The sequence below is a fragment of the Copadichromis virginalis genome, linkage group LG11 (genome assembly GCF_057382275.1).
Source record: "Copadichromis virginalis isolate Kocher_CV1m ecotype Utaka linkage group LG11, C_Virginalis_male_GT1.1, whole genome shotgun sequence".
Lineage (NCBI taxonomy): Eukaryota > Metazoa > Chordata > Actinopteri > Cichliformes > Cichlidae > Copadichromis > Copadichromis virginalis.
The window spans coordinates 37,262,606-37,281,166 of record NC_140628.1 but is presented as its reverse complement, the minus strand read 5'-3'; the positions used below and the strand labels follow the sequence as shown (position 1 = coordinate 37,281,166).

At 42.3% G+C, this 18,561-nt stretch overlaps 2 protein-coding genes across 2 annotated transcripts in view; one reads left to right on the top strand and one right to left on the bottom strand.

Moving 5' to 3' along the window:
• Positions 1–2,554: 2,554 nt before the first annotated feature.
• Positions 2,555–5,715, top strand: LOC146699374 (uncharacterized). Its single transcript, XM_085472283.1, has 2 exons — positions 2,555–2,926; positions 4,802–5,715. Exons 1-2 carry the CDS (start codon positions 2,844–2,846, stop codon positions 5,148–5,150), a joined length of 432 nt encoding a protein of 143 aa, XP_085328409.1. The 5' UTR covers positions 2,555–2,843; the 3' UTR covers positions 5,151–5,715.
• Positions 5,716–5,743: 28 nt separating this feature from the next.
• The window catches only part of mtmr11 (myotubularin related protein 11), a 38,302-nt gene continuing 25,484 nt past the window's right edge, over positions 5,744–18,561 (bottom strand). The window contains exons 10-17 of the mRNA XM_085472282.1: positions 17,725–17,852; positions 15,639–15,717; positions 15,241–15,311; positions 13,364–13,536; positions 12,972–13,142; positions 12,544–12,762; positions 11,610–11,936; positions 5,744–7,931 (exon numbers count right to left, since the gene is read on the bottom strand). Coding sequence (XP_085328408.1) covers positions 7,479–7,931; positions 11,610–11,936; positions 12,544–12,762; positions 12,972–13,142; positions 13,364–13,536; positions 15,241–15,311; positions 15,639–15,717; positions 17,725–17,852 — 1,621 coding nt within the window. The 3' untranslated portion in view covers positions 5,744–7,478. The remainder of the gene's footprint in view (positions 7,932–11,609; positions 11,937–12,543; positions 12,763–12,971; positions 13,143–13,363; positions 13,537–15,240; positions 15,312–15,638; positions 15,718–17,724; positions 17,853–18,561) is intronic.

Genomic DNA, 18,561 nt, shown 5'->3' with positions numbered 1-18,561 from the left:
GCTCAACTTTCAGTGACACTGTGCGCTTTTACAAAATACAGCAGCTTTTTAGGTTAAAAGATGTATTTTCATATCTTAAGAGGACATTGCAGTGAGTAAAATGGGCATTTTGTAGCCCATTTTCTGCACAGTGTAGTTTCAAAACAGTACACATCTGGCATCATGGTGTTAGGGAGCGTAGCATAATGTTGTCCGGTTTCTCAGCGCACCGTTTTATGTCTTTCCTAAATCCTTATGAATTCTCCTACCTGCCTTCCCTTGAGGTCAGTGAGATTTTAAGGAGCTAGGAGGTACTTAATCTCCTGGTCTTAGAGAGGGTTTCTCTCTCTCTCCTGAATCCAGACTGGAAGCTGGTTTCTCAGCAACCTGGTGGCTGAAGGCTCTGCCTACCATTCAGCTTTGGGAAACTCTAGAAGTCACAGTTAAGCCTGCAGACTGCACTTCTGAATATAATACGAAGGCAATGAAGAGAAGTGCATCTATGAGAAAATGGAGCTCTCAGGGAGCCTTTAGGAAATTTACCAGGTTCTCCTAATAATTGTGTTGGACAGAAATGATTACGGACTGACAAAATAAAAGACGAGCTTTATTAACAAAGTCGATCATCACAGTCCAAACAAAGTAACAAAAAAAGCCAAGAAGGTGGCGCAGGCGATGAAATGTGGGACACAGACAACAGATGGAAGGAGGACACACAGAGGGAAAGACAGGACTACATATACACAGAGGGGCAGACAATCGGAAGGAGAGAAAAGGTAGAAAAAAGAAACAGAATTGGACATATATTAGAAAAACTAGCACGCAGTCAGAGACAGGGAACACAAACATCAGGGAACATGACCATACTGTCACAATGGTGGATACTCAAACATGAAGGCCAGCCTTTGAACCAAAGCTCAAATTGCTCTTTTGTCTTCTCCCCCATTTTTTGCAATGAATCCATCACTTATACAGAACAAACCAGTCAAGGCAGATGGCTGCAGCTCTAGAGCATGTGCATGTCCGTGTCTGTCTGCAGCTGATGAATCTAACTGTGTTCAGTTCCATCTTCTTTGCCTGCTGTAACAAAATGCCAGTTCATGTGCGATTTAATTACTGAACAGGATCAAATTTCCTGCACACAGTAACTCAGTCAGGGCCAGTTTAATGTTGTGCTTCTGGCAGCACTTATCTGCAATTCATTACACTAAAAGCTGTATGAATCACTCCAGGAGGAAACACAGACTATGCAAGCTTGCACTGGGACTTATGATGAGCGGCCTGGGTAAGACTGCAGCCCTCATCTGTGTGAATATATTGGACCTTGTGTCTACTTTTGAAACCCTTCATTAACCACAGAATGACTCAAACTGTCACAAAGAATTTAAGGGTTTTCTTTCTTTCAGTAGAACTAGAGAACAAGTGTGGTGCTCTAGTTAAAAGTAAGCAGGACAATTGTTATTGGATTATTTTATATTGTTGCCTGAAAACTGATACATTTAAAACTATGAGCAAAATTATTTGGTGGCTCTGAGAAGGAAATGTTAATCACCAGACTCTTAATTTTCTGAGCCTGCACCAACTTGCAACTCTGCATCAGTTTCTGAGGGAGATGTTTTTATTTGTGTAAAGACAAAATAAATTCAGGCACCTGTTTTCTTAAATAATTCCTTTTTATTTCAGAATCTGCAACCAGCAAACGTTTCAAGTGAAACCACAGTTCAGTCGTGATTTTATTTTAATGCATGTGTTGTAATATTGAAAAGGAATTATATAGGTTTTTATAGACCTCCGCTTCATGTTCTGTCTTTGTCGCATCCTGGAGAGGTTCTCCCCCCAAGCCTGCCTCAAATATGAAATATGAAACAACCAGTAACTAAAGTATGACTCATATAGGTTAAGAATAAATATTTGTCGCCATCTGGTGGCCAAATCCTGCAAAACATTACAGTTAAAATGTAGTTTTGTTTAAGTGAAAGAACTGCTGGAGTATTTCTGGAAAAGGGAGATGGTATTCATTGTTAAGAAATCTGAAAAAATGCAAAAACCTGCTGAAAATGTCTAAAAGAACCCAAACAATGAATACCTACATGAACTAAACCGGCAGTGTCATTGCACCACTAAATAAAATGCTAAATTCAAAGAAAAACCTATTTTTAATTAAAAAACTACAGATGTGATCTTTTGTTTAAGATAAATGGATAAAATATCTGAGTTAACAGATAAAAATTATTTGAAGCTTTCAAATACACTGTTCCTGTGAATGTGCACATTTTTAATGTACTGCACATTTTTAATGTACTGCACAACAAGCTCAATACGGACAAAAATTTATAAACATTTTTATAATGCATAATAAACATAATAAACGCAGCACTTGCAGGCACGTGGGGCTGTTTGCAGATTTGATCTGAGAATGTGTTTTGTTCAGATTTAGCAGCAAGTGCCAGATTACCCGTTTGTTTTATAGCCCGAGGTATTTTGAGGCCATTTCAGTGTCCTGCTCCACTTTGAGCTCATTGGTGAGATCGGGTCAGGCGCGCGTGTGTGTGCCTCTGATTGATGCAAATGAAGCACCTCTTTCTGCGGAGGAGGAGGAAAAGCGAGAGCAGAAAGCAGCGCGCACAGCAGCTTGGAATGAAAGCTGCGCGTTGTTTACGTCCTTTCAGACGCCCGCGGATGGCCATGATGATGATAATGGTGATGAGGACGAACGCGCCTCGTTTTCATTCGTCTGTGTAAAATCGCGTGGAGGGAGAAGGGGGTGGCGCAAGACTGTTTCTATCTCAATTTAAAGAGACTCCGCTTTTAAGGAAAAACATGAAGCTGGGCAGAAAGCAGGTCGATGAAATTTGGATTTTACCATGAGAGGAACCGGCATGGATCTGCTCTGGAGGATCCTTGCAGCCTTCAGCTTCGACTGCTTCAAAGATTCAGCGTCGTCAAGGTGAGCGGTGATTGATCAGCCTGAATTTCATCAGGTTTACAGGACAGCCTCAAATCCACAGAATGCCGCACTCGCTGTTCGTGTTTCGGGGTTTTATGACGTGCTTTTGCAACACAGCCCGATGTTTGAGTCGAATCTGTCCGCTTATTCAATCTGAATTTCAGCACTCTGTCTAATCCTTAATCGTGTACTACTCCCCACACAGGGTCACTGGTGCACAATGTTTTCTCGTAGAGGGCGTTTTAAAATCAGGCTGTGATGATAAATCACATCAGAGTGGGGTTTTTATATACCGTCCTTCACAGTTGTTATGACAACAGGTTTCCAGAATCGCTCCAGCTTTGCCTCCTGAAAGCCAGTTCATGTTACACAACTCGGAAATCCTGCCAGCGACATTTCAAATGAAACCCTGTTTTTCTGCTTGCATTTCCACACTCTGCAGTGAGAAGAAGTCCTAATCTGAGAACCTGAGGTTAACAGGTAGCTGTCCACTCAGGCTGGGAATGAGGCTCAGACGCATTTGTATCAGCACACACTGAAGTTCTTGCACAATCCTCTTAACTCCACCCTAACTGTGACCAAGTCTTGTTTTACCAGTTATTGGTTTTTTCCAAGGAACAAATGTGTGCACAGCAACACCATCTGTGTTCAGCGTGCACCAGAAAAACCTGATCCCATCACACCTGCCGTGTCCTGTTTTCATGGCTTTGACTAGTAATAGTTGTCACCCCCAGACTGTCTTGGTTTAAATAAACCAGCAGCCAAAATATCTACTTATTTGTCCTGTTTTTGTTTTGCCAAGTCCCAAAGAAATTAGGTTTGTCATCAAAGCACCATTTACTTATATCTACAGCTCTTATCTTTCATAAAAACTTGATTGGTTGTCGTGTTTGTTATTTTAACATGAATCCTTCTATTAAGATGGTCAACGAGATGATGTTGTGTGTGAGGCCACAGCTGGGACGCTTGGAATCAAAGGAAAACAACCTGGCTTTACATTATATATATTTCATTAAAATGTTTTTTTGTCGTAGTTTTTCAGTATTTCTGGTATGTGTAGTCTAATATATATGCTTGTTTTATTTGGTTTGTTCTGTATAAGAGATGGATTCATTGCAAATTTGGAAAAAAAATTCTGAGTTGGAGATTTTTACTAGTAAAGAGCCATTGAAGAACCATGAAAATGACACATTGCTTTGTGAATTTACATGCATTTATTGTATTAGGGTTGCATTGTATTTAATGATTTATTATTTCTATAAAATGAATTAACATGACTCAGAAACCAGCGCAATCCTGAGTCACTTCTTCAAATGTTTCATTCTACCCTGCAAACAAAGCTAATATTAGAAATGGGAATCATAAAACGGGAACATTTTTTGCATTTATGATGGAAATGTCTTTATTTATCTCAAGAAAAACACATAATTAGACAGGCTCCATTTGAGAAGCTGGAACCAGCAAATATTAGTTCTTTGGCTTGAAAAAGTACAGAATTTAAGCCACTTTGTTGTTGAGTATAATAGTATCAAATATAATAGATGGGATGTCCTCCCCCAGGAGAATCAAAGCTTACTTTTCTTAATTTAAAACAAATTTTGTAACTTTATTTTTTTACCAGTACATGGGGGAATTGTTGTGCAAAGAAAAGCACCAAATCAAGCACCAGTTAGGAAACCTCCATATTTGGGGAATTTCTAAGTAAGGTCTTTGCAGCCTTTGTGTTTTTTATTCTGAGGGGACAAACGTGGGGTCTAAATCTCATCCCTCTGAAATCTACACCTGCGATTTAAACAATCATATTTTATTTTGAACAGCTTGATGCAATGTGTAGTTTTCAGGCTGTCTTCACGTCCTGTTCCCTCTCCCTCTCAGGTCTCCCACTAAGTTGAGCTCCAGCCAAGCCGGCAGCCTGGAGAGCAGCTCCCTGACCAGCTCCCTGTCGCTGGGCCCCGACCTGCCGCACTGCCAGTGTTGCATCTCCTACGAGGCCCGCCTCAAGCGCCTCTCCTGCGGGCATCTTTACTGCGATCCCTGCTGCGATCAGATCGTCAACCTGGCCTTCGAGGACATCGAGGGTCTGTCGGACTACCCCTGCCCCATGTGCAAGTCCATCCGGCAGCTGGGAGGCCTGGGTCCATCTTCCTCCGGGTACTTCAATGGACCCTACAGCATCCTGCAGGAGCAATACACAGGGAAGGAGCACGGCAGCCAGTGGGGGTAAACGTGAAGCCGCTTCACGGGGGTGATGCCGACTCTCTGGACTTCTTAAGCTGTGACCTGATTGACTTTTAAATTCACTGCCATGAAAGCCACCTGTTGACTTTGGAGTCGTGGTCATCCTACTTTATTTCATCTTGCTCTGTTGTTTGTGCTAATCAGGTGAAACGTCTGAGAATGCATGACATTAACATGCATAGATTTAAGTGCCCAAATGCATCTCCATAGACTTCACGACATCATGGAGAGGTTTCCTATCCTATCAGGTTTTCTACTGAGCTCTGAAAAACAGAAATAACCCAAACCCGAGATGAACACAAGCGAACCGGAGTAGATATTTTGTATATTTAACATTTCCTGTCAGAAGACGCTGTTACTCTGAACATTTCCTGTGAAAGTACTGATCATTTTGCACATGATTCTCAAGCCGTTTCACACTGACTGTATGTTTGATGCAGCTGGGTTTGAAATCTCGACTTCACTGTACAGTGCCGTGCTACTTTTAGGTGTTCCAGATCATATTGTAAATATTTATTTTGTTAAAAAATAAAAAGGTTGTGTGAACAGTGTACGAGCACGCCGTGTCATTACATCAGAGCTGGTAACACTTCTCTTTTTATTTATCAGGGATCAAAACATGCGAGTACAAAAAAAGAAAAATATGTACATCTGGCATATGTAAGTACCAAAAACATGAAATGATACAAAGACACAGCAGCAGGTGTGAGCTGAAGATCAAATTAGATCTTCCATGCAACGGGACAACGATGACTTTTTTTCCCCTTTTTCCGCAGAAGACCAGCAAATCCATTGGCATCACACCTGGAAAGCTCTGAAACTGTAGCTGAAGTCAATGCCTTAATATTGACATAATGAATATTTACAGCAATTGAATAATTCATAGTGCTATCAAGTGAGGTACCTTTTGACATGAGAGAAGGCCGGTATCAGACGGACATCTGACAACTGTTATCCTGCGTTTAAAAAGAAAGGATAATGGATACTTTAAACATCCCTTTTAGCAATGGTGCAAATTCATTCATCCGTGGGAATGACGCCAGTGCATCTACTCGACACCCACATCATGCAAACTGTTTGGATTTAAAGGTGCAGGACCAAATACTTCCCTCTGTGCTTTTCAGACAAATCCTTGACCTAAATGCTGACTGCATACTAATACGGCAGCAGGCAGGACGTGAGGAGATCAAATAGAAGGTAAACACAGGAGGAACGGAGCCTCCCTTTACTTCAAACACTGCTACCTTCTCAAGGTACAGAAGTCCAAAAGAGCACAATTATGTTTGTTTTTTTTCACCATCCATAAAAATGATGGAAACATTTTCAAATAATACCAACTTTGGTTGAAAATAATCACACGTATCCACATGTCTATTAGCGATCAATACAAACACATATCATACTAAAGCCCTGAAATGATCTTCATCATGCAGGAACTGCAGAAACATCCAGAAAACTCCAGGCTGACATAACACCATAAACTGAATATAGGCCTCTCGCTGCTCCCGAGCAGCATGCATGTGAGCGGAGAGATATGAGAGCACAGCGGTACCAAAATAGCGCTCATGCCCTAAATTCAACTGGTCGCAGCGCCTGGAGTTAGAAAATGACGGTTTTTGGAAATTATTATTTTCCAAACAATAATTTAATCTTCTATTTGACGTTGACAAACAGCAACAAAGAAAAAATCATTAAGAGTTACCAACTTAAAAAAAAAAAAAAAAGTCTTCTGGAGGCATGGAGCCTTAAGGGCACACAGGTCAGAGGTTAAATCCATTGAAACGCTCAAGTGTGTCCATTCTAGATCACGTCCTGAAAAGTGCCTGTAGGACCCATCGCTTAACACATTTATCTCCACTCCGCCCTGTCAGTGCAACCCCCCCGTGGATAAGAAGGTAAAAATAGAAACGACAAGCTTTCTGTCTCTTTCTTAAAGGGTGACATCAGGAAGTTTACAAAGAAATAGTCTCGGCGACGGTTTCTGCATACTGTGAGGTGTACTTCCAGCATTCAGCACCTTCAGGCATGACTTTTTTTCTTTGCAATTTAATTAAAGGAATATTTATTCAAATATACAAAAGACTTGTCACATTATTTGATACAGTACACGTGATAAGTAGCAGAGGAAAGAGCTCTTGCACTGATCATTTCATACAGCTTCAGTTCAATGTGGTCCGTCACAATGTCTCTGTTTCTAATCGCCTTATGGACACGTTATTACACGTCTGCTCCTCTCAGTTCGTGGCACCACTGAGGGACATGTCTGTGTCATTTGGTTAGAGTACCCGGTCACGGGGTGGAAAACGGTCAGATCTCAGGAAGCTAGCGAGGGTCCGTTACTCTTAGGCAGCTTGGCGTTACTGGACGCCGAGTAGTATCGCTGGTCAGGATGTGCATCAATCACAGACGAGTGCCCAAACAGGAATGTGTGCTTGCTGCTGCCACCCGTGTCTTTGTGAGCAGGCCTGGATTGTGGAGCAGAGGCGGCGGGAGCGCCCCTGGAGGTGTGTTGGTTGGCCGAGGTAGGGAGGGGTGCTGCTCTGAGAGCGCCTGCGCTCTGAGGCCTCGACGCCGGGAAGAGGAAGGTGCCGTTGTTGGTGTTCTGGTTCAGGTTGGTGTCGGCTCTCCGGGGCTCGGCTGTCACGGCGGGCGGGGTAGGATCCGTGCTGGTGGAGACTTGTTCTAGCTTGTCTTTGAGCTGCTGCACCTCCTGCGCTAGCCTCTCCACAGGGTGGAGGTGGTTGGCAGAGAGGGGGTGAGAGAACGCCTGAGAATAGAAAGCAGAAGAAAGTTTTACTTACGGGACTGCTCAGCAACTTTAATCCAACCTCATCTCAATCTGAAGGTTTCTCATCCTGCATTTTTCTGGGACCAAAACTACAAACTAAAAAGCATGAAAGCAATGATAAGGTATTAAAAACTGCTTTTTAAAAGTGACCTTCATTGTTGCTTTCCATTAATGACACTAACTTGTCCAGAGGAAACTCTTACTGAAAAGATGAGTGGAGAAAATATTTATGTATCAGTATTTCAAGCTGCAGTTGTAAGACATCAGAACATTGTGACCACATCATAGTGCTGTGAAAAAGTAGTCGTCCCCTTTCTAACATCTTATTTTTTGCATATTTGTCATACAGTTTCAGATCAAAACCCCATTTAAAATCATGACATAACCGATTAATCACATTTCTTTGGAAAGCTGAGTTCAGTTTTACAACCTAAAGAAACAACATCAGTGCAGAAAAAAAGTCCCTGATATCTGTCAGTCTGGAAAGGGTCAAAAAGCCATTTCTAAGGCTTTGGGACTCCATTGAATCCCGTTGTCATACACAAATAGAAAACTTGGAACAGTGGTGAACCTTCCCAGGAGTAACCAGCCTACCATAAGTACACCAAGAGCGCATTCAAACTCATCCACGAGGACACAGAAGAACCCAGAATGAAATCTAAAAAACTGTAGGCCTCACTTGCCTCAGTTAAAGTCAGAGGTTATGATTCAACAATAAGAGAGAGACTGGGTGAAAATGGCCTCCAGGGGAGGGTTCAAGGAGAAAACCACCGCTGTCCAAAAAACCTCAAAAAAAGGCTAAAAAACATGTTGATGAAGGACATTGTCCAGGTATCAGTTCATGCTCTGAAGCACAAAAGTACTCGGGTTGTGCAGCAGGACAATGATCCAAAACACACCAGCAAGTCTAATCTGAATGGAAAAAAATAAATAAAATGAAGGTTTTGAAGTGGCCTTGTTAAAGTCAGGACATAAATGTGACTGAGATAGTTCGTAAACAGGATGTTCGTGCTGAAAAACCCTCCAATGTGGCTGAAACAATTCTGCAAAGAAGACTGAGCCACCGTTGATCCACAGCGAAAAGACTCGCTGTCAGTTTTTAGAAACACTTGATTGTAGTTGTTGCTGTTAAGGTTTGTTCAACCAGTTAAGTTTAGGGGGCAACTACTTTTTTCCACACAGGCCCAGTAGGTTTGAAAAACCTCATTTTTTACAATCATCATTTAAAAAGTGCATTTTGTATTTACTCCGTTTATCTTTGTGTGACTTTGCGTATCTTTGTTCGATGAACTGAAACATATAAATGTGACAAATATGCAAAAACAAGAAATTGGGACGGTATGTATGAACACACTACTAGTAGGAGTGAAAACATACCAGCATTAGCAGCTGGTTCCAAATAAAATCCAGAATAAACTTGTTCAACATCTGCATCCTACTGTAGGAAAAACCTGCCACAGAGCTGCTACCTGCTGTTGTACAATAACTATGCTGCTAAACTGGGAGGAGCGGAGTGTTGCCTGTTCTTCCTGTCCAGCGAGGTCAGGGTCCAGGCCTCAGGACAAAGGTGTGTCCAGCGCAAAGGCCTCTAAAGATGCCGCAAAGTTTCGAGTGACGGATGCGTTGTTGGTTTTGTATGTTTTTGTCACAAAAACACGTAAAGTATATCAGCAGTACTTTGCATTGAATATGCAGTCTATGGTGAGGGAACGCTTCAAGGTAAGACCTCATGAGCCCTAAAGCCTAGGAACAAATGCTTCCCCCTACCTATAGATACTGACCCAGTTAGAGTGGTTTTCTAGTCAGTCTGAATTTTGTAGTAAGTGTTTTTTTAATTATCCTGAAGTGTGTGTTCTTCAGATAAAAACAGTCCTTGGGTGCTTTGAAAGGCGCTATTTTTTTTTAAATAAAATGCATTATCATTATTATTATTATTAAAAAACACAGAGACTAACAGGTGTTTGTTTAATACGTGAACTATGCAGACCACAAACACTGAGTAATGCCTGAATGAATCCATGCTTCTAACAAAAGAAAGAAGAGGAACTCGTGTTCCTGAAGGGAACATTCAGCAGTGTGTGAAACAAAACTGTCTCTGAAACCTGAAATGGTTTTTCAGCAGCCTGACAGAATTTCTCCACAGTGCTTTTAAAATAGCTGCAGGCACCCACCCACCCACACGGTGCTCAACTATTCTTAACATCACCATGGGGACGCTGATAGACGCGCTGATGTACAGACATCACAAAGGCTGAACCATGTCCATATTTGGAGCTGCTCATAACTGCTCTGACTAATCTTCGCATCAAAGAGGACGTCATCTACTGAAGGAGCGGAATGGAAGTGAGAGGATGTAACACGGGACACAGGAGTGCAGCGCTCGCGACGGGGGCTTCAGGAAGGTTCACGGGTACCCACGTCCGGGTTTACACACTTAACTTTGATACAGTATAATAATTATACAGAGGACTGAAACTACTGGCATCAAAAAGTTATGCATATATGCCCTAAAATATGCCAAGATTTCAATAATAATAATAATAGTACAGTAATAGAAAATAAATCATATAATTATATAAATATTTAAATAATAAAATTAGGAGTTATAAAAAAGATGGTAAGATCATTTTATTTTATTTTTTTAATTTCCTTTTACCATTATTAACTTTCATTTAATATTTATGTGTGTATTTATATTTGTATTTGGTTTACATTATTTATTTTTGTTTGACAAATTTACTCCTATTCTTTCTGTTTTTTTCCAAAATTTCTGCTTCATTATGCAAATGAGCGAGGCTGTCATGGAGTAAGCTTTTCACCTACTGGTTGACTGAGCTGGTAATTTATTTCATTTAGTTATTTCATTTTATAAATCAGTTATTTTTGTGTATACGTAGATTACAACTTTTTAAATGTCACCAGCGCTTGAAAAGAAAAACAACAGCCACACCTGACTGGCTGCATTTATTCAGCTGATCACCTTCAGATGTGTTCCAGTTGTTTTGAGTTTGGCATCAATGAACAAACAAGTGCAAAGTTTACCTCATGAGATCATTTGAATGAACGCTCATCAACTGCATGAAGCATAAATAAATAAATAAATAAATAAATAAATATACAAGCAAGATGCAAACAATGTAAAAAATAAAATAATTTATTAAAGTAAAAATGACTAAAAGGTAAAAATAACAGAAACAATATATTATTTAAAAAATAAATAGACTGTAAATAAAGAAAATGGATAAGTCAATGCATAAACATATAGAAACAGAATTAATTATTTATTTATTAATTCCAATAATCATTTTATATTTATATTTTGTAAGATATTAACATGTAATTGAGTCACTCTGAGATGCATTTAAAATTTGGCAGTTTCAGTCCTCCATATTTGAACTAGAATAGTGCAGCTCAAACTGAGTGTTTTATACATTTTCTTTCCTAAACTGACCTTTTAGTTTATATTTACATTATTAATAATATTCTGTTTAATATAGCTGGAAACTTTAAGTGTTAAGCAGAAGACATCATCACATTCAGGACTCTTTGTGGTCTTCATTCGAATGCACAGAGAAACTGCATATGAAGCTTCACTAACAATACCCGCTCATTCTTAATGAATAATTTCTATATGCCTGCATCAGACTGTTGACATACCTGCGCATGGAGCGCCCCGCGCAGGTAGCACTCCCTCCACAGGCCCATGCAGGGGCCCATAAGAAGGGGCAGTAAGGGCTCATAGGGGTCAAGTGGTCCTTGAGGTCCAGACGTAGATGTGAGGGCCTGGGGAAACTCAACTAGAGCCCAAGCTTTCAGCAGTCTCTCCAGGCCAGGCACATTCTCAGAGGACAGCGCCCTCCGGTGGCTCTTTTTGTAAACACCTGAACTGCTGCTGCTGCTGTTGCGCCACGGAAGCAGGTTAGTTGGACAGGAGAAGGTGCCCCGCGAGAGCAGAAACACTGAGCCCGGGACGGCGTCGGTCAGCTGGTGGGCAGATGTCAGAGGTCAGAATCAGGCAAACTGTAACACACCTACAACAGTAATCGTACATTTGAACTGAAAACATTTGGCGGTTTAACTTCCAGTCGCAAGACATTTTCTCTGGGAGCCTGCAGGTTCTACTTTTCCTGGTTAATTCCACTGATTTGCATTTATCTAGATAAAAGTAAAATAATACATCTGTAAACTGAGAAGATAGTTTAAAGGCCATTATGGACAATCAAGACAAGTGAGTTTGAAGTGGCTGCATCTTTAACGAGTACCATAAGCAGGAGCAGTGGTATGACGCAAACATCCAAGTTCTTAAGATATCAGTCTACTAAAAATATGCATGCGAAAACCTCTGCAACAGCTCTTCTTGCACCCTCACACTGGTGGTCTGCTCTTCTTCTCTTCTGCCCTGAAGTTAAACTTGTGTGTTTACAAATTGCTGCTTAGGTAGAATCCAATCTGAAGTCTTAAGTGTCGCTGTCCAACCAAAAGCAAAAATATCCCACACCCATTTCTGCTGATATACTTTAACACAGACTAGACTCTAAACACGGCCACTAGGGGGACGTGTTGCACCATGCAGTAGACGAGCCAGCCTCACCCTGTGTTTGTCGGGGTTGGTGTTGAGGTTGCCGTTGAGCAGCGGTTGGAGCGGAGGAGTCGGGGGCACGGGCTGCGTGAAACGGCTTTGTCTCGGCTTGCTGTACTGCAGGGACCAGTCCCACACCGGGGGCAGTGGAGGGTCAGACGGATCTGTGGAAGAATCTGGATGCAGCACATCTCTCCAGCCGTTGACGGGCGTGTAGCACTGCCCGAGATTCTGAGTATAGCGGAGGTAGGAGGTGTCATTTATTATGAAAATGTCTGTTTTCTGCAGTCTACATCTTCCTACTCATCATCATCATCATTACAATCATCTGGAGAATCAGAGTCAGCATTTGCTGTTCTAACTAATGAGGAGCAACTGCATGTTAATCAATTACTTCACCACTATTTGAACTAATCATTATATAGGGGGGCGTTCAGTACCTGGGAGCGTTTGCATCTCTCTCGCTGGCAGTTTGACAGGAAGGTGGAGAAGAGTGGCAGGTGGACGCTGTCATGCAGTGCCAACAGGAAGTCTTCTGTCAGCTGGAAGCGAGAGGGATACTGGGACCACAGCTGCCAAACGCAGTCCAGGAAGAGCAGGAAGACTGGAGCCTTGAAGGAAAGATCAAGTGAGAGAGCATAGTAAATAAAGTTAGAGCACAAACAGGAAGAGATGAATGAATGATGGAAGTGAGAGACAGAAGGTGAAGGAGGAGGAAACAGAAGCAAAATAAGGGTGAGGGTGGGACTAGGGTTAGAAACCAAGAGCTTTGGAAACTTGTGGCTGTGTTTGTTAGGAGGAAAAATAAATGGGTTCAAAAATGGCCGCTCACCTCCTCCTTGTCGTTGTCACGGTGGTAGTTAATGCGGCTGTAGAAGCGGTGCGCGCCCATCACCCACTCCTTCTGCACCAGACCCTGGAAACCATACATTGTCCGACAGTGGGGGTCACACATCACCTGCACCAGGCTGGAGACCACGCAACTCATGTCCCGGTCCTCCACCTCTGTGACGTCAGAACAGGAAGAGCACATGCTGAATGCCGCGCCTTCTATTCGAGTAGCTCACTCAGTCACTGAGCAACAGCAAAAACCAAACAATCCAGCAAGTGATTCATCAATTCTGCTCTTAATGCTCAACTCAGAGTGCAGGAAAACGTTAGCAGACCCAAACTGAGCATGGCTCTGTCGTCCTTTCAGCCTAGCTGGTAGAGAAAGTGAAAGATCAGCAGCAAGCAGTAAACATCCTCAGCTGAAAACGGCCATTGTCTGAGCAATGTAGTGTTACACTGAGCGTGCAACAGGAAGCCAGACCAGATGGTCAGAAATCCGCCAAATGTCTGTAAAATGAGTCAAAATGAAATCTAAAGGAATATTACAAATGATCATCTTCTGACATGCCCCTTTGTTTGATTTGTTTACTTCACGTTCATGCACAGCGTGGCCACAGGCCAACAAAAGTTTAACGTCAGTGGGAGACTAAACAATGAGAACGTCAGGAGTCAGAACAACAACAACACAATCATCCAGTGATTTTCCATCCCACTCAAAGTGGGCCTTTTAGGCAGTTAATGTGCAAGTAAACATGACTGGTCTGGATAAAGTATGCGAGACTGGTCTGTGTTACCTTATTTGACAGAAATAGTTTATATTTCATGTTTTTCTAAGCATCTGATAAACAAAAACATCTGTTACATTTAAGTAAATAATAACCCTACAACTGCTTTGCTGGGCACTGAAAATTCCTCTGTGGAAGAAAACCATGTCATCCGTTGGCCAGAGCCTGTCTCTGTGAAGCAGAGTCCCAGTCAGGCACGCTGAGGTCACCCTCGCAGCATGCTTGGGTTTACCCGGCCTGCCTAGTAGCGTTTCCTCGTCACCTGAAACGCCTCGCTGCTGAGCGGTGATCAGTTGACAGCTCGGGTCCAAACAAACAAAAGTCAGCACGTTCCTCTTTGCAACACAGAGACGCAACACAGAGACGCACCCCCTCTGCACCTCCTGCCACATAAAGCAACATTAGCCCAGCATCCATCCAGGAGCTTGGTGTGCAGAGGTCTTCTTTCCCACCACAGCAGGGCCCGATTGCACATGCCTGTAAGATTGATCGATCCACGCACACTAAAGACAATGAGTCTTTCAGCTTATTTAACAGAATGTCCTTCAGCTGCAAGCCAAACCATGATTGTGTAACAGTGGAAGGGGGAACGGCATTATCCTTGGTGGGGTGACCAAAACCTCAAACGTTTCTTTACGCAGGGAAAACCTTGCAGAGTCATCTGGCACCTGAATAGAACAAAGTGTCAATAACACCGCATCACACCTATAAATAGCCTTAATGGATCCATGTGCCAACAACAGAAGTTTAAACCAAAAAAGAGATTCAAAAGTCCACCAAAATACGACGTCAGACACAGAATATTTTCCTTGAACTCATTAATTAAACGCTATAATTAACTTAGAAGGCCAATTGCTTTTCTGCTGTCTGACCTCATGTGAAACAACAGTTGCAAGCAGGTGTAACTGTGTCCTTAAAAGCATGTTGCATGGGGGCTTATTGACAGTGTGCATGTAGGCTCAGCGGAGTGTGATTGTCCGTGGTATATGTCTACTCCAAGGTAAGCCCTAATGTGGCATTAATGAGAGGGAAGTGCTGTGAATAATGAATGAACTGAATAATATGAGACGGGCTCTGGAGTCACGTGACTCACCTTGAAGTGCCACAGTCAGGTGACCACCACGAAGCAAGCAGGCTACCTCTGAAGCCTTCCTCAAACAGGACCTGGAGGCAGAGGCAGGTTCGTGACATGCACCAGAATCGGCACATAAGAAATACAGTTACAATACCTAACAAACACAATTTGCATATTGTATATTAGTGTTAGCTATAAAGTTATAAACATAAAATTCAATTTTTAAATGCTGTTAAATGAGGCTTGCAAACTTTCATGGCTTCGATTTGTCTGCAAAATGTTCGTTTTTACAGGACCCTGAACGCAGTTTTTGAATTCTTTAGCCAGCAAACTGTCAAAAAGGCTTCGTTTTGTTAGACTTGTGTCTTCTGTTAGGGATGATATGCACTGCCAGTCTGGCCAATCAGAGCAGTTACCTTGTGTAGTCTAGCCAGTGGGTGCTTTCCAGGGTAGATAACCATTTGTCATCAGGCACCGACATAGATGTGGAGATATCTACAAGTCAAAACAGAAAAAGAGCACCAGATCATATTCAGGCAGCATCATAAATACAAATGCATGAAAGAAGAAATCAATTTCTGCAGTTTGGAGACTGAAGCTTTAAATACCTTTAAAATATTATGTATTCTCATCAATGTCTCACGAATGGTAAATGGCCTGTATTTATATAGCGCTTTACTAGTCCCTAAGGACCCCAAAGTGCTTTACATATCCAGTCATCCACCCATTCACACACTGGTGATGGCAGCTACATTGTAGCCACAGCCACCCTGGGGCGCACTGACAATTTTCTCCCTAAAAGTGTAAAACGCACATAAATGCAAATGAACGGCCGGCTAAGACGATCCTCAGTTCAGACTAATTTTCTAATCTAGTTGTGGTGAAGATGTACCAGAGTTTTCATTTCTACAGAATAATCCTCTGGACTGTGAAACACTCGCACACAACGAGACAAAACACTGAGGTGACAAACGTGTGTAGTACTGTGACCTTTACACACTGTTCCTGTGTGTGTGTGTGTGTGTGTGTGTGTGTGTGTGTGTGTGTGTGTGTGTGTGTGTGTGTGTGTGTGTGTGTGTATGTTTGTGAGTGTGTGTGAGTCAGACAGAGAGACAGTTAGAAAGATGGCTCAGCATTTCCAGTAGTTTGAGACCACTGTGGCCTCTGGCCTCTCTGCTCTTAAGTGGAATGTGCTGCCTGTGCTCATATGACAAAAGCACCAGTAAGAGCCGTCTCACAAAGAGTGTTGTGATCTGAGCAGGAATGCCCCGAACAACTATTTAAAACAGGAGAGAATGATCTGGAAACACATGACTTTAACTAAACTAAAGCAGATCACGTCAGGGTGTGATTTAAATCAAAAGACTGTTCAGGAAGTAGGAGAAATGCAGAAGCTTAACACGGAAATTCCATAGACTGCTTAGAAAAGATAGATGAAGCATTTTCTGCTCTGAATCAGAAGTGACAAACAAGAACTCACCGAGACATGACTTGTTAAATTCAAGGTGAATAAAGCTTCATCTCCAATCTGCTTCAAAATGGGGCCATAATTTATGAAATGATAATCACGTATCAAATAAGTCTTTAACCTCCTAGGACCTGGCGTCCACATATGTGGACATCACATTTTGGGTTATTTGGACCAGCGGTCCCCAACCCCCGGGCCTCGGACCGGTAACGGTCCGTGAGTCGTTTGGTACCGGGCTGTGAGAGTTGAGGCTCAGGTGTGAAATGTATGGTTTTCAGGGTTTTTATCGGTTTTCAGCGTTATTTTGTTATAGTTTTTATCATTAACTCGGTTTTCCTGGGTCTTTTCACGTGTGTTATGAATAAATCTTCTTTTTTTCGGTACCGGTACTAGTTTTATTTTGTTGTATTTATCCGCGACACCTTAAAGGCCGGTCCATGAAAATATTGTCAGGCATAAACCGGTCCGTGGCACAAAAAAGGTTGGGGACCGCTGATTTAGACCAAAAGTCTTAGGAGGTTAAAGCAGCAACTGAGAACTCTTTAGAAAATTAGTTACTGAAGTCACAAAAGAAGTGACTCCCAGACTTCTATACAATCCATCCTCTTCTGCTTATCCTTTTCAGGGTTGCTGGCGGGTACATCCTGGACAGGTCATCAGTGTGTGGCAGGGCTAACACATATGCACAAACAACCATTCTCACTTACATTCCTATCCTCACTAACTGCATGTCTTTAGACTGTGGGAGGAAGCCAGAGTACCCAGAAAGAACCCACACAAACAAGGGGGGAACAAGCACGCCAGATGGAGGAATTGAACTCAGGACCTTCTTGCTGTGAGGCAACAGTGCTAACCACTGTTCCACTGTGCTAAATATTGTCCCTTTTTTGACCCTTCAGACCACACACCTGTCCTGACAGAGGTTTATATGAGCAGCGGATTATCAATAACGGCAGTTGTGATGCCTCCTTTCTCCTCTCTGTGCTGTGTGTAAACACACATTCAGGTGTGGACGTGTGCGTTTCTGTCCTTACCTCCCAGACAAAGGGCGCGCAGGCGGCTGTGTGCCAGCTGGATGTCGGCAGGCGAGGGCAGCTCCTCGCCCAGCTCCACCACCACACACAAAGAGGACTGGCAACCAAACAGGATCATCTCCAGGTTTCTACACAAGAGCACATCCAGCTGTTAACGAATGGCAACGAGCCTGCCGTACTTTGTGAAACATTTGTCACTGGCAGTGTAACATTTGTAAGCAAGCTGATATCGCTTTACATCATTGATGAGATTCACTTTTTCCCAAAAAAAAAACCTGAATGAATCATTTCTGAGCAATAAAGTAACCAAAAATATAGCAAAACGATACTAATTAAAACTCTTTTATGCAAATCTATATGCAGATATTTTTTCAGAAAGTGTGAAAAATCTTGCAGTTACTTCATGGTTTCAGCTATCCCCTCTTTCAGCAGCAGGCCGCTGGGACAAAAGGCTTCTACATACTGGAACATACAGAGCTCACAGGTCAGAGACTGAGGACTCAAGGGGCTTTAAAAATAGTTATTAAAATCTTAAAATCTCATAAGTTCTCTTAGGCCTACGGGAGAGCAGTTAGCTCAGATATTTGTCTGACACAGTGATGGGGGTGTCCACACTGGTACGTTGTACTAAAGCTGTTGAGCATTTAATAAGGTGTCCATGGCGCTTCATTCATGCATAAAAACAAATGTCTATCAGCTGAATAATCAAGGAGGCAGAAAACTGAAATAATACACGCAAAATAATGAAACTGACCAGTGATGCATGCCAATTCATTCCCCGAATCCTACATGACACCGTGTAATTTTCTGTGCCGTGGAATTCAAACCCACAACATA

Coding starts and splice junctions, on each gene's coding strand:
- LOC146699374 (XM_085472283.1), top strand. CDS start 2,844: ATGAGAGGAACCGGCATGGATCTGCTCTGGAGGATCCTTGCAGCCTTC. Junction 2,927..4,801: donor AAAGATTCAGCGTCGTCAAG/GTGAGCGGTGAT, acceptor TCTCCCTCTCAG/GTCTCCCACTAAGTTGAGCT.